This window comes from Vespa crabro, chromosome 2 (genome assembly GCF_910589235.1).
Source record: "Vespa crabro chromosome 2, iyVesCrab1.2, whole genome shotgun sequence".
Lineage (NCBI taxonomy): Eukaryota > Metazoa > Arthropoda > Insecta > Hymenoptera > Vespidae > Vespa > Vespa crabro.
In genome coordinates, this window is record NC_060956.1 from 14,668,141 (window position 1) to 14,683,498 (window position 15,358).

Here is a 15,358-nt window from a genome sequence, read left to right on the forward strand (position 1 = left end):
TTTAAATTTAATCATTCACATGTAATAAATAAAATAACAATAAATAATAAATATTTCTACTACAATGACACTTAAAAGAGTTTTACTATATACAAATGTATAGCTTTAATATAATCATTATATACATAATCTAGCAAATTATTTTCTTAATGAACTTATCTATCAAAAATTACGATTTCTTGATATTTTCTCCGCATATAGGTTTTTTGTTAGCTAGGTTACTTTGACTATTATCTGAACTAAACGAACTTATACACGTTGCATTGTCCGTTAACATGTCTGGTGTGATTCGAAGAGCTGAAATTATTAATAAATAAATTATTTTTATTATTAATAAAAACATATTAATATAATTAATAATTTTAAGAATTTTGCCCATGATACTATTCATATCTTACCAAATATTCCAGGTTTCTTTTCGACTGCTTGGATTATGGTCATTCGTATTTCATGCTCAACTTCTTGCGCAATTTTATTTAACTGTAATAAGATTTTTCATCAGAGCAAAATAAAAAAAAACCTAAATTGTTTATATATTAAAAATAATATATACATATGTATTACCTCTTCTATAGCAGCATGATTCATAATATCTTTATTTTTTCGGTATTCTTCATTTATTTTAGCCCTCACAACTAAATGATATACACTAATGTATCAATTAAATTTTATTTAAATGACTTTAGATATTTTATTTAATAAAATAGAAAAAAAAATAAAAAAGCTATCCAAGAGTAAAGATTTAGCTTATTATTAGAAGATCTTATATATATTTTTTATAAGGAAAATAAAATTACCTCCCAATGCATATTCATCCCCTTTAAATGTATTTAACCTAGTCCTGTGTAATTTTTTAAATTGATGCAGTACCTAAACCAAAAAGAGAAGATTCAATTAGTAAAAAACAACAATAAAAATCAACTTAACCTCAAAAATACAATTGGAATAAAGTAATCACATAAACAATATATAATAGATTACTTTTCGTCGAAGGATTTCTGCCATATTTTAAAAATAACTTTTATTATTTAACAATCAATTATTAAATAATAGAAACTTGAATCATTTACAACAATAATTATATGCAATAAATATCTAGCAGAAGATTCATTAGAGTACTAGCAGCATCTCACATTTTGATTGGATAACCTTGCGCCAGTCGCAGTGCCGTATTAAGAAATTTCATGAAACATGATTTATCGTTAAATTTTCCAAATTAAATAAGAAAAACCTACTAGTAAAGCCCTTTAGATTCGTTTCTCCAAAAAAGATTATTCAAAAATTATCAAAAAGAAGATAGAACAAAAAATGCTTTAAAAAGGGTTATATAGATTAATTGTACAAAATTAGAATGTATCCATACATACATGCATAAACTCGAAGCATGTTCAAAATGGCGCTGACCCTGAGAAGAGAAGGAAGACCGAGCGGTTGAGCGAGTTTATCATTATTGCCGTATTAACATGGACGGGAAAAAATAGAGACACACGGCAAAATTATACGGGTGACTTTGTCGATTTACGACGATGGAACAAGGCGAGAATCGGCAAGCACGATCGGCGTAGAGATTGAAATATGTACGCTCGTAGATGTGCGTTCATTATATTGTGAGAGAGGGAGTGAGTGTGTGTGAGAAAGAGAGAAAGAGAGAGAGAGAGAGAGAGAGGGAGAGAAAGAAAGAGAAAGAGGCAAAAAGAAAGAAAGAAAATAATCTCTTGGCGTTGTGTGAAGCGCGTTGTCGCGTCGTGTGTCGCGTTCCCGTTTCCTCTGCGAGTCAGTGGGTGCGTCCGTGTGTGCGTGCGTGCGTCCGTGTATGCGTGTGTGTTAAGTCAAGATGGCGGCAACGTTAACCGTCGAGCAAGAACAAGTAAGTGATTGTCAATAGCTTAATCGCATCGTTGCACTGTCAATGAACGCGTAGAAACGATAAAAATCAACTTATGAATATTTTCATAAGAAAATCATTGTACGTTATCAATCATATCAATTTGTTCTTTCACGTACAATATAAACGATATAAAGGTATGAGATATATCGGAGTAAAATTTCAATTTTCTTCCCTTTTTAAACATAGATATATTTTCGTTTTTGCGTTATAAGATATGGATAAATGCATAACGATTTTTGATGAGATATTAGACTGAAATAGTATTAAACGCTAGACATATTTGGCAGAAGCTATATGGACGTGCAAAACTATTCTTCAGACGTACTTCGCGCCAACGATAGCTTTTACACTCTGCGCGCACTTCCTCTCTTCACGCTTTCTCTTATTATGAATCATGTTAGCTCTAAACAAGCGGTCTTTAAACATTTCACATGTTTTTTAAATCTTGTCTCGTGAATAATATTACTTTTCGCTGGTAAATTCATTTCTCTCAGACATTCTTTTCTTTGACATATAATTGAAATATATAAAAAATGTTATTTAAATTCCGTTATAACTATGTCGTTAATAAAGATGTCGATGACACTTCACGGAATGAATCTTTGCTCTTTCGTTCGTTGTTTGATAAATGAATTCGTTGATTTGATATAAAATATAAAACATTTCGAAATATTAATCAAAGTTCCCATTAGTTGAAGATCGAATCGATTCCTTTTTGGCACCTACCAAATTATTCGTAAACATATCGAGTTAAGGTATTGAATTTCTTGACCCTGACATCGACTCCGATGCCTTTAACCGGTTCTTAGCGAATGGGATGCCGGAAGTGATGCTTGGTGGGGACGTAGCCGGACACCGGAAGCTATATCGGTATACAGGGCATGTGCACAAATTATGGTGAAATGACCATGGGACATTTGAAAATATTTAATCTCATGTATCGTTTTTCAATGACTATTTTCAAAAGGACTATTTTCTTGGTGTCTTTATAAATGCGTCAAAACTTTTGCCCCTTGTATATATTATTATTAAAAATGATAAGTATTATAAATATTTATAAATAATTATAAAATATCTTTTATATTTTATAATATTTATAAACATTTTAATATGTATAATATTTTACGAAATTTATAAATATTTTAACACATTATAAATATTTTTAAGAGAAGTTTTATTCGCCGTTGCTATTTTTGCAGGCTACAAAAGAATTTATAGAGGCTGTGAATAAGTGTCGAGCTGGCAGACGTGCCGGACCAGTTTCCTGGAGTACAGCAGTCAAATTTTTAGCAGCCAGAAAATTTGAAGTAAGCAGAGCTTTAGCTCTTTATGAACAGCACGAAGCTACCAGAAGAAGAGAAGGTTTGGCTGTTTTACATCCAACACAAGAACCATTACTCAGTGAATTACGTACAGGAAAATTTACTGTTCTGGTGAGATTCCTAATAATTATTTTATAGCAGTATGATAATTATATATTATTTATAACACAAATTATATAATGTCTATTATATTATAGCCTTCAAGGGATGCAACTGGTGCTGCTATAGCAATCTTTACAGCACATTTACATCTTCCACAAAATACTACACATCAAACTACTCTACAGGTTAATAAATAATTAAAAATTTTGCTAGAACATTTGCAAATTGCTAGAATATTGAAAATATATAAATAATAATTTAGGATAATTAACAATAATATTATTTGCAATATTTACTTTTTTAGGGTGTTGTGTATCAATTAGATGCGGCTCTTGAAAGTGCAGATACCCAGAAACATGGTTTGGTTTTTATTTATGACATGTCTGATAGCAAGTACCAAAATTTTGACTACGATCTATCGCAAAAAATTCTCACTCTATTAAAGGTAAGCTTCAAATACTTTCCCTTAAAACTAAAAACTAAACAAGTCGATGTTATTACATAAAAATATGACACTATTAGTGAAGCATGTATGAACGCTTATAAATGAAAACTATGTAATATGGATAAGCACAGAGTGCTTAACCTTACACAACAATTACATATGCACACAAAACATATTTTATTCCAACACGAAAGATAAAATCCTTTATAAGTGCATACTTGATTTTCACAAAGTAGTACAGTATTATCAATGTATTTTTTGTTGTGAGTAGTAATTTACGTAACGAGTTAATTAAAAAGTATGTTTAACACTCTTCCTCCTGTGTACTAATAGCATCTTTTATGCCATACCTATTGTATTTATTTTTTTTTCTCTTAATAAGCCGAGCATGTGTCTCTGGAATGTAAAAAAAGAAAAAAAAAAAAATAAAAGGAAAATGGAAAAAGAAAAAAGACAAAAATATCTCCATTATGGATAATCATAGTTACGGGCGAAAGCGTCGATATCATTGATCGGGTGATCGAAAGTCATATCACATATTTCATTCGACGTTATTGCAATGAAAATTATGAAAATGAGTCGGTATTGTCGAGGAGCGAAATTCGTTACGTACTATTTGCACAAAAAAGTCTAATCATATCTCGAAAATGAATAATGCTACTTCACTTAAACATATTTTCACAGAAAATAAGTACCGAAACCCGATATTTCTGGCTAGAAGGTATATGAACGTCTTCACCGAGCGGTTTCTTACGATACACGCTCCAACGTGGTACACAGCTGCGTCTTCTGATCGATCGCATTTGCCATCGATAATAAACTCGTAAGACACGTCCGCACCTGTAGATTTAAATAATTAGAAAATCAGACTAGATTTTGTTGATAACCTTTTGAATGAAAAATAAGTAAGAAATGAGTAACACACACACACATATATATATATTATATATTATATATATATATTATTATTATTATTATTATTATTATTATTATTATTATTATTATTATTAGTCTATATTATTTGTAGTCTCTTTTCTCTCTCTTTTTTCTAAGAGATCGACAAATGCATATATTTTATCAAAGATCGAGAGTAGAGAGTGCGTTGTTTTTATTTTTCCTAGTGCAACCGCCTTTCGATTGCGCTTTTTTTCCCGCTAATGCGAAATTTCGTTACTTTATTACTAGTAAGCGCTGACGCAGGCAATACTTAGCCGTATACATATTAGGACGGTAGATGAAAATCGTTAAAGCGTCTCGACAACAGGGATCGTCTCGCGAGTTACAAGGGTGCAGGTTCAAAGAGCAACGAAGCCAAAGGATATTTATGCGCTGCTGCAAACTAGCAGGGCTATAATTGCGCGTCGAAGCGTGTCGTGTGAGATCGTTAATAAGAATTTTAAAGGTTTCAAAGGGAGGACGACAACGATCACGATGACCGATCTTCGTTCATAGAATAAATACAAGAACAGAAAAGAAACGCGCGGGAACAATTTAAAATTGATATAACTTTTAATATAAAGAAGTTCTTTTTTACGTAAAGAAGAAGTTCTAAGTAAAAGCATTTTGTATGTTCGATCATTTAGAATTAAGTTAATCACGGCTGGTTTATCTTCAGCCTATAAGATCATAATTGTTTCACGGTCCGTTCGATGAAGCGTTCAATGAGGAAGGTTATAGTGTCATAGCCGAGCGGAAGGAAACGCGTAAAACGCTTCTAACGTTAAATCTAGAACGTGCTATCTGTTTTCACGACGCTCGCCTTGCTCGTGTTATGCTTTCTCGCTCTAGTCGATAATCTCATCTCGGCCTTCGGCTAAGGAAGATACAGTTTTCCTTGTTAACGTAAATGCATTAAACGGTGAAATGCGGTGAAGAGAAGATCAGTAGGAGTTCATTGTGTTTTATAGTGTCGATCTTATATAGAGACTTACAATGCGTTTAAAGATAGTTTTCCTTTTTTTTTTATTATTTATTTTTTTCTTCTTAATATTCGATTAAAATCGGTTTACTTTATCTATATTTACTTATCTCGAAAGAAAACTTTATGTCGTCAGTTTGTATAAAGGGGTGATTAAACATCTAATAAACAAAGTCGTAGTCAATGTGAATAGTATTGAAAAAAAAAAAAAAAAAAAAAAAAAAAAAAAAAAAAAAAAATAAAACTGGTTTTTAAATATAGACATTTTTAGACATATTTCATATTAGAACACTTTCTATGATATTATTTCCATAAAGCTTCACGCTTACTGACATTTATTTGGATATTTTTTTATATTAATTCTGATGTATAGAACACGACTATGAATTTATTAATATTTAAAAGATTACTCTATATAAACGTGTGCATGTGTGTCCACATATGACACGCGCGCACGCACACACACACACACACACACACACACATCCGTATACGACAACCCTTCTATGTCGTATACCTCTGAGACTGAAATGAGGGAGAAACGAAATTCGCGTACGGAAAGCGGTGGTAGAAAGTTGAAATATGTTGAAGAGAAAGAGAGAGAGAGAGAGAGAGAGAGAGAGAGAGAGAAACATGTAGATATAATGGTTATAAGAAAGAAAAGGAGAGACGTATTACGAGCGTCATAGGGTTGTTGAGAGGGGATGAGAGAGGGAGAGAGAGAGAGAGAGAGAGAAAGAGAGTGGGAGACAAAAAGAGAGAAAAGATTCACATTGCGCATGCGTCGTTACACGGGGACAACGTCGCGACGCTCGCGGTCAGTAATCATCGTGACCCCTTTGCGGCACTATCGTATCAAGATTAAAAGGGATTTAACCTGATTGATCCTTTTTCTGTCTCTCTTTTCTTTTCTCTCTCTTTTTCTCTTTCCCCTTATATTTTCTTCCTTTTTTTCTTCTTTACGTTCCTCTTTTATTTATTTCGAAAGAGAATAGACAATCAGAACATTTCCATGTTTCTTTCGAACAAACAATTATTCAAATATACATTTTCCCTTAGTCCGACCTCATTTCCGTTGGTGCGTTCCGCTTTCTCTGACGTCTCTCTTTCGCTTTCCCCTTTTCGAGCCCTTGTTAAGCGGCGCGTTACACATACAGTTATAGTTATCTCGTCTTATCGATTGACCAACCGACCGACCGACCGACCAACCGACCAACCATTCAACCAACCAACCAATCGACCGCCGGCCAGTGGTTTTAAATATGAACTTGTTTAGTTATTATCTCTTTGTTTTTTAAAGTTTCTCTTTCTCTCTCTCTCTCTCTCTCTCTCTCTCTCTCTCTCTCTCCATTTCTTTTCTCTCTCTCTCTTTCTCTTTCTATTTCGCTTTGATACGTAGAAAATATTTTCGTGCGTGATTTGTTTTTTCTTTTTTTTTTTTTTTTTATTTTGAAATTTCTTTCTTTCAATCCAATTTCGTTTTTTCCTTGCAGTGTAAACTTATCTTAGCTCAAGGTGTTGTGTCGTTTTATCGAGTGTCGTCTTACTTTCGGCGAAATGGATTAATTAAGCGCGCGCGTTATCGATTCTCTACCAGGTACTGTTCTGGCAAATTACCGGTAATCTCGATTAGAGAAAGATCGAGCTACATTGGTAAACAATTCTTCTGAAATATTTATCAATTTTTATTTACAAAGTAGTAAGGATTTATTTATGATTTTGAAATTTATTTTATTGGAAAAGGTATAAGTTATACTATTCATCGTTCTTAAATTTCAAATTTGTAAAGTATGAATAGTGTGATGGTGAATAGTAGTGGGTGGTAGTGGTTGGTGGAAGTGCTGGTGGTAGTGGTGCTGATGGTAATGGTGGTGGTGGTGGTGGTAGTGTGGTGGTGGTAATAGTGCTGCTGACGTCGTGCGGTACTTCCGCCATCTGGTTTCAACGGAGAGGGTTGGAGGTAGTTTTTCCGAGTACATTCTTTTTAATTATACAAATGATTTCATATCGAAAATTTTGCAATCTTTTAAGAATTGCTTGTTCATATCCGAAATGAACGCCTTTTTTTTTTTCTTCCCATCTCCGTCATCGTTTCAGGTCAATTTCAGTAATGACTCTGTAAGTTGATTTATGTATCCCAGCGGTGCGAAGAAAATTATAGGCTCATAACTAAAAAAAAATTTTTTTTCTTTTTTAATACTTCGAATCTTGCTTTCTTTATCCTCTCTCTTTCTCTCTCTCTCTCTCTCTCTCTCTCTCTCTCTCTCTCTCTCTTTCTCCCTCTTCCCCCTCTCTCTCGTTTTTACGAGAATAACTTTTTATAGGCTTGTAACTCATCATCGATAATCCGAAGATCTTCTGGTTCTTGGCTTTGGGTTCTTCCTTTTTACGTAGAAAATCTAAAATTATAATCGCGACCTATAGATCTTGTGTGATCATTCTTTACTTTTCGTCGTCTATCTTGCGAAGGATTTCTTCGTGATAAATACGTAGTTCGAGCATCGCTTACAGCTGGCACTGCATGTATCAAATGTATACATCGTTCTATTATTGCGATGTCTTTCAAAGGTCACGAGCGAGGCGCTTAAAAAAATGATTTATGCATTGACGCGATCGGTAGTTGAAATTCTTTTCATTTTCTTCACTTTAGCCTTCTGAACTTGTGTCATATGTTAAGAGTACAGTTAACGAAGACAAAAAATTATATTGATTGTTTGGCTTGATTGAGCTCGCCGCTTCCGTTCTATTTTGCTTCTTAATGTTATTTTGTTTTCTTTGCATTACTCTCGTAGTGCCAAAATCACGTAGGTTTTTTCAAGTATTATTTTGTTTCATTAACGATTGAATTTATTTCATTTTAATGGTTATTGTTACAGGGTGGATATCCAGCAAAACTTAAGAAGGTTTTAATTGTAACGGCACCACTTTGGTTCAAAGCACCTTTCAAAATCCTCCGTTTGTTTGTTCGTGAAAAATTGCGGGACCGAGTATTTACTGTATCCATTCCTCAATTGATATTACATATACCACGAGAATCATTGCCACATAGGCTAGGAGGCACCTTGGAGATACAGCATGAGGCATGGCTATTACATTGTCTTAAATCCATGACAAACCGAGGCGGGGGTGAACTCTGTGAGGTCTGCGTAAGAAACGTTTCATATTCTTCTGTGTTCCTTTTTTTTTTTAATCAAAACATCACTTTATCTTATATTATATTTCTTTGATGATATAGGTTACTCCCAGAGTGGGAACCCCACTTTCACCTACATTAAAGAATCATACAGTTCACCAGAATCCCAATGGAACACCGATTAGTAATCCAACTAGTCCTATAATCGATAAGAATAAGATAAAGAATGGTGTTTCAAACATTGGAGATATTGAAATTACTAACGGTGATGTGTGGATGGCAAACGACGAAGCACCATCTCCAGTACAGCCTCCGTCCTCAGCAAGTTCTGGTTTTAGCGATGATGATAGCCTTCATGGCGATCTCGGACTGCAAGCAGTTACTATGGAACAGCTTATCGAAGAAATACATTCAAGAGGTCGTGCTGGCCTCGTAGCGGAATATGTAGAAATTAGGCAGAGGCCACCTGACGGTTCCTTTAATAATGCAAAGTACGTGTCTTGATAAAAATTCATTTTTAAATAGACAAATGATAATTTGATTATGTATGTATATATCACCTTTTCAGATTAAGGCCAAATCAATCAAAAAATCGTTATACGGATGTGCTTTGTTACGATCATAGCAGAGTGTGTCTTTCTCAAATAGACGGCGATGCAACGTCGGATTATATTAATGCAAACTTTGTTGATGGTTACAAACAAAAAAACGCGTTTATTAATACTCAGGGACCTCTTCCAAAGACATGTGGGGATTTCTGGAGAATGATATGGGAACAGCAAACACTTGTTATTGTGATGACTACAAGGTAAATTCTCATTTATAAATTTAAAAAATTTCATTGATAAGATTAATGTATTATATATTTCATTGATAAGATAAATTCTGTTTTTTAAATATTCAGGGTAGTAGAACGAGGACGTACAAAATGTGCACAGTATTGGGGTCCAGAGCCAGGTGATGAAGTACAAGCAGGTGGTTTCACTGTAACAACTTTAGAAGTTGATATAAATCCAGACTATACAATATCTATGCTCCTTCTTACAAACAACAAGGTAATAACACTCTAATTTTACACTGATCAGATTTATAGACATATAATCATTATTTATAAATTATCATACCAAATATATATATATATATATTTTTTTTTTTGTTTCATTTGTTAATTCAGACTGACGAGACAAGAGAGGTGTGTCACATGCTTTACACAGCATGGCCGGATTATGGCGTTCCTCAATCAGCTAGAGCTTTATTACAATTCCTATCCCTAGTAAGACAACAACAAAATAAATTATTAGCAAGTAGGGGTGATACCTGGGCTGGACATCCACGAGGTCCACCTATAGTAGTGCATTGTAGTGCTGGTATTGGAAGAACAGGTATTTAACATTTGCCATGATTTCCGTCGATTTTATTTATTACAATTCCTTGTCCAAAAAAAAAGAAGCATCTATAAAATTGATTTATTTGCAGGAACATTTTGCACCTTGGATATCTGCATATCTCGATTAGAAGACACGGGAACTGTCGACATTCGTGGAACAGTCGAAAAAATTCGAGCACAAAGAGCCTACAGTATTCAAATGCCTGATCAGTATGTTTTTTGTCATCGTGCTCTGGCAGAATATGCTCTTTCTAGGGGCATGCTTAGTTCTCAACATCTTGCTATGTTACCTCCAACGGTAGAAGAAGATTCTGATTAAAATACATACACACACATACACATACACACACACACACACACATATATATATATATTCCGATAGACATGAAGTAGGTTGATAAACTTCCTGATTATACGTATTCAGCTCTGTCCTGTCTAATAGTTTACTTCTAGTATAAATGACTAAAACTTATTTTTTTCTATCATTGCCATTCGATGTGTAATCCTTAAGATTTCTAGCGTTATATTAGCCTAATATTCAGGATATTCTGAATACAAACTAGTTTGTCAAAAAAAAGGCCAAATCAGTAAGTAGAGATTGTATATTTCTATTTTATTTGGTTTTGCTCACGTATTTTCAATTGAGATAGCGTGACGTAGCAAAGAGAGCACAGATTTAAACTGTCTGAGTAACATATTTGTGGCAAAAATACATTTATTCTTTCTATTTTATACTCTCTCGGTATATATCAGTGCGTAAAATTGAAAGAATTGATTTCCCTTTCTTTTTTAAATTTTACTAATAAAAGTCTTGTGTTTAAAGGTTATTAGCAAAATAAAAAATTTTATAAAAAGTAACACAAGAAATTCTTATGAGAGAGTTTAATCGTTACTTTGTGCGTTGACAAAGAGAAAATGATAATATAGAGTGCAGATAATGAGATATAAGATTAATTTGTTTAACTGATTGAAACGTTATGACAACGTCATTTTGCAGTGGCCAATGAATAGTTGCAGTTTACATAAGATCTTATAAAGAACGTTATGATGTATAAAATGGTTTTTTAACCATTAAAGAAATAAGTGTAATCAAGGTACATCGATAGTCACTTTTGGGCAACCAAAGATTATATCCCTTATACCAGTTTAGAAAATTGGGGTTTGATATGTATAAAAATTTGATTAATATTCTGTGAGAGAGAAATCCTTATATACAGGGATTTTTAATCAGGGATCACATCTTGTAGACTAAATACTTCCATTTTGAATAAAAATGAAATGGGGCCTACAATGGCTTTACGAATATAAGCCTTTAAAAATAAGTTAAATAAGCTTCCAGCTTGTTTTAAAGTCACAGACGCGCTTCGGTATGATAAAATAATGGAAAAAAGAAAATTTATGCGATATTCGAGTTTTGAAAAGAGTTGTTCTAAAATGTATAGGTCCTTTGATATTTCCATTAAAAGTGATATAATTAATTAGTATCATCTTAACGATTGAATATGCTCTACTAGCAAGCCTTGATACATATATAATATATATGTATGTATGTATATATATATATGTATATATATATATATATATATATATATATATATATATATATATATATATATATATATATATATATATAAAGTGTGATTTGGTATCTACGTGATTCGATACTTTAGAAAGAAGCGCATATAACACAAAGTTATATTCTTTATGCATAGTAAAACTTTAAAAATATTACGATTCGCATATGTATGTTCGTTTACTATTCCTCGTGATAAAAAGATGAAAACATTTGTTTTAATAGGGATATCTGTGAAAAGAAAAAAGAAATGAAAAAATGATATCATATTCAAGTTATTCGCCAATTTCGATGTTGCGAAGAATGACGTTTGAAAGATCGTATTATCCGAAATATTTATTATATTACCGTTTTAATTGTAAAATTCGATATGAATAATGAATTTATAATAAGACTGTTTAAGTTATTTATATCAGATAGTCACTGTTTAGAGATCAAAGTTTCATAACTTAAAATATTTATCATCGATTTATAACGTTCTCTTAAAATGTGCACATAGCGCAAATATCAAAAAGAAAAAAAAGAAAAAGAAAAAAAGAAAAAGAAAAAAAGAAAAAGAAAAAAGTAGAAGAGATGTTGATTCGTAAAGCGTATTTATTTCAACGTTTGTCAACGTAAGCTGGATAAATACATTTTCTTGGGATATAATCTCTCACGTATATAAACGACAGAAATGATATACTATTAGATTTACAAAAAAAAAAAAAAAATGATAAAAATTATGGGATAATGATATTTTTATGGTATACATCGCAGTGTAAAACGACACATATAGAAATGAGAAAGGAGAATACATTTGAAATTGGAATTTATTTAAAGTCAATGTTTCACATAATTAAAAATGGCGAAGCGTATGTAGAATTACGCAGTATAGATATTTCCTTATGCCGAGAAAAAAAAACTAAACTTGTATTTCTCTCTGTCTAAAATTCTATGCTCCCGTTCCCTTCTTATTATATATGTACTAATTTGATCCAACAAATTACATTATTGCTCGGCTTTCGCCTTAGATTTTTTCTTATATACGGATTGCATACGTCACGATAATCGTTTTACGAAGAAAACTATGTCATTATTTTTTAGATATTTTCGAAATACAGAGCGCGTTAAAAGAAGAAAATGTTATAAATGAATAATAATATGCTCGTAAGCATTTTTACGCTTTCATGTGTACCATGTGTAGTTTATCTAATAATGCAGCGTCTAACATTTTATTTTAGTAATAAAAAAAAAAGAAGAAAAGAAAGTTTACCAATCGTGAAAGAAACATGTTGTTAGAAACATTTGCGAATTTTATACATAAATAATGCTGTGTATCGGTCGTGAATATTTAGTCAAATAAGTTTAGCGGTTTTGATATATAACGTACGTTCCTCCCCTCCCACCCACATCCCCCACGTGGGTATAATCTACAAAAGTATTTTATTGATGCGTACACGTTCATTATAATTATTATCATTTGAAATATGGAGGAAAGAAAAATGCGTCTACCAAAACCTCATCCTTATTATTATTAATATTATTATTATTATTAATTATATTATATATATATATTAATATTATTATTATTATTATTATTATTATTATTATTATAATTATAATTATTATTATTATTATTATTATTATTATTATTATCATTAGAATCAACATTATTTGTTTCTATTAGATATCTATTTATTGCAAGTTATCTTACGATGTATATACGCACATATCGGAGCCGTAAAAATTGAGATTTTTATCGCATAACATTCTTATTTTCTTTATTGTTTAAAACAGTAACAAAACATTTGATAAATATCGTCGATAGAACGATCTCGAAAATCTGATGTGAAATCTGATTTAGCATTTTCGTCCTTTTTTCTGTTTTTCCTTTTTTTTTCTTTTTTCTTTTATTTATTTATTTATTTTTTTAATTCTTTTGATTTCTTAAAATTTATTAAGAACGTAAAGTACAACATCATTGCTACACATTTTTAGTCGTTTTCTCTCTTCGTACCTTTACAAATAAGATTTAAATCGATGGAAATCTGTACGTAAAATAAATGTTATCGGAACGGGTATCAATGTCTCCGTGTATTATAATACATGAGGGGACAAGTAGAATGTGTATAGACTTTTCTATTTATTTTCTCTCTTTCTCTCTCTTTCTCTCTCTTTTTTTCTCTCTCTCTCTTTCTCTCTCTATGTCTCTCTCTTTTTTTCTCTCTCTGTCTGTCATTCTCTGTCCCTGTCTTTGTTTCTTTTTCTTTTTCTTTCTGTCTCTTCGTGAACATTAAAAGTCGTGTAGAGAGAGCTTGTGACTCTAATCATATACACATACACATACATACACACAACAGTATTATAATTAATAATGTATGAACTTTTTCTAAATTATTGATGAGATCTTTTACGTTTTCAAATAATATATATGTTCTCATTCCGGCGATTTGAATATATATATATATATATATATATATATATATATATATATATATATACACATATTCATATATATAATCGTATTCATTTCTCGACGTTAAGGATTAGATTTACGTAGCATTTTATAATGGGTTATAGTCATGTTTGTTAGTTATACATACATAGAAATCTTAGCATCGAGATTTTTATTGCGAAAATAAATCGCATCGATACGAAGAATATCCGATTATATCGGTCAATTACTTTGAAAACACGCGTCTCGAAAAATCATAACGTTTTATAGAATATGTTTGATTAACTTTTTCAAGATAGAATTTGATATCTGAATAAGGATGGTTACCAAAAAAAAAGAAAACGATTACAAAAGTACAGAAAATGTTGGACGAAGAAGAAATAATTATTGGTAGAAAACAGAAAGAAAAAGAACAAAATTGTAAATACGATGACTTTAATTTATCATCGCGTATAATTGTATTAAAAAAATTAACGATTATTTAATATATTACAGATATAAATGGTAAATGCAAGAAAAAGAAATTGTCTTAGTTTTCTTCACGTATGAAGAATATTTATCCTTCGAATATTATGATATTTATTTCTACGTATGTATCTATATTCTCATTAATTAGATTGAATTAGAAGAAAAAGCGACGTACTATATTTATTGAATATTTCTCTCAAATTTGATGAATGGCGGCGATGCAAAGAAATTGTATTGCAATTAACAAATTAGAATCTTTAGAGAAAATTTGAATTTTGCAAGTAGTATCTTTGTATTATGAAATATACTCTATCAAAAATGAATTTAATAATCTTCTATATGTATACTTTTATTTTTTACTTTTTAGATTAGAAAGAATCCGATAGCTCATAATTTTATTCAATCTAGAGAGAGAGAGAGAGAGAGAGAGAGAGAGAGAGAGAGAGAGAGAGAGAGAATTGATAAAATGACAAAAAATTTTTCCACTATCACGCATCACTATTGAACTTATTGTTAGTTATACATATAAAAAAATTTCTTTACCTTCGGTAATTGAATTCAATTTCATTTTCCCGCCAATTTTGAAACAAACAAGTATCACCAATTGTGTTCGCTTGTTATCCAATTACATTCGCGAATTCGTTACCTTTGGTAGGTAAAAGTAAATGTAAATATCGTTTGGAATAAA

At 31.5% G+C, this 15,358-nt stretch overlaps 3 protein-coding genes across 6 annotated transcripts in view; 2 read left to right on the top strand and 1 right to left on the bottom strand.

Annotated features, from left to right (window-relative positions):
• Positions 1 to 65: 65 nt before the first annotated feature.
• Positions 66 to 1,502, bottom strand: LOC124422150 (complex III assembly factor LYRM7). Of its 2 annotated transcripts, none has more exons than XM_046958207.1 (5): positions 1,368 to 1,502; positions 798 to 870; positions 565 to 635; positions 399 to 480; positions 66 to 297 (listed from the first exon to the last, which is right to left on the bottom strand). In XM_046958207.1, the coding sequence occupies exons 1-5, from the start codon at positions 1,371 to 1,373 to the stop codon at positions 170 to 172; spliced, it is 360 nt and encodes a 119-aa protein (XP_046814163.1). In that variant the 5' UTR covers positions 1,374 to 1,502; the 3' UTR covers positions 66 to 169. The 2 variants fall into 2 exon arrangements, with proteins under 2 accessions (XP_046814163.1, XP_046814162.1); XM_046958206.1 differs by lacking the exon at positions 1,368 to 1,502 and adding an exon at positions 982 to 1,141.
• Positions 1,408 to 13,127, top strand: LOC124422146 (tyrosine-protein phosphatase non-receptor type 9). 3 transcript variants are annotated; one of them, XM_046958199.1, is made up of 10 exons: positions 1,408 to 1,867; positions 3,088 to 3,321; positions 3,408 to 3,497; positions 3,617 to 3,757; positions 8,552 to 8,821; positions 8,911 to 9,299; positions 9,383 to 9,616; positions 9,713 to 9,863; positions 9,983 to 10,190; positions 10,285 to 13,127. In XM_046958199.1, the coding sequence occupies exons 1-10, from the start codon at positions 1,835 to 1,837 to the stop codon at positions 10,512 to 10,514; spliced, it is 1,980 nt and encodes a 659-aa protein (XP_046814155.1). In that variant the 5' UTR covers positions 1,408 to 1,834; the 3' UTR covers positions 10,515 to 13,127. The 3 variants fall into 3 exon arrangements, with proteins under 3 accessions (XP_046814155.1, XP_046814153.1, XP_046814154.1); XM_046958197.1 differs by having other exon boundaries at positions 1,410 to 1,867; positions 9,377 to 9,616; XM_046958198.1 differs by having other exon boundaries at positions 1,412 to 1,867; positions 8,552 to 8,815; positions 9,377 to 9,616.
• A 193-nt stretch (positions 13,128 to 13,320) lies between these two features.
• The window catches only part of LOC124422147 (sorting nexin-27), a 14,879-nt gene continuing 12,841 nt past the window's right edge, over positions 13,321 to 15,358 (top strand). Inside the window, exon 1 of the mRNA XM_046958200.1 lies at positions 13,321 to 15,358. This exon is cut by the window's right edge and continues 822 nt beyond it. The gene's annotated coding sequence lies outside the window, so the exon portion shown is untranslated.

Excerpts from the sequence above, each read along its gene's own strand:
- LOC124422150 (XM_046958206.1), bottom strand. The coding sequence starts at position 1,005 with ATGGCAGAAATCCTTCGACGAAAA. Across the intron at positions 871-981 it reads CAGAAATCCTTCGACGAAAA|GTACTGCATCAATTTAAAAA; the intron begins GTAATCTATTAT and ends TTTTTGGTTTAG. Across the intron at positions 481-564 it reads ATCATGCTGCTATAGAAGAG|TTAAATAAAATTGCGCAAGA; the intron begins GTAATACATATG and ends ATCTTATTACAG.
- LOC124422146 (XM_046958197.1), top strand. The coding sequence starts at position 1,835 with ATGGCGGCAACGTTAACCGTCGAGCAAGAACAA. Across the intron at positions 1,868-3,087 it reads TAACCGTCGAGCAAGAACAA|GCTACAAAAGAATTTATAGA; the intron begins GTAAGTGATTGT and ends CTATTTTTGCAG. Across the intron at positions 8,822-8,910 it reads GTGAACTCTGTGAGGTCTGC|GTTACTCCCAGAGTGGGAAC; the intron begins GTAAGAAACGTT and ends TTGATGATATAG.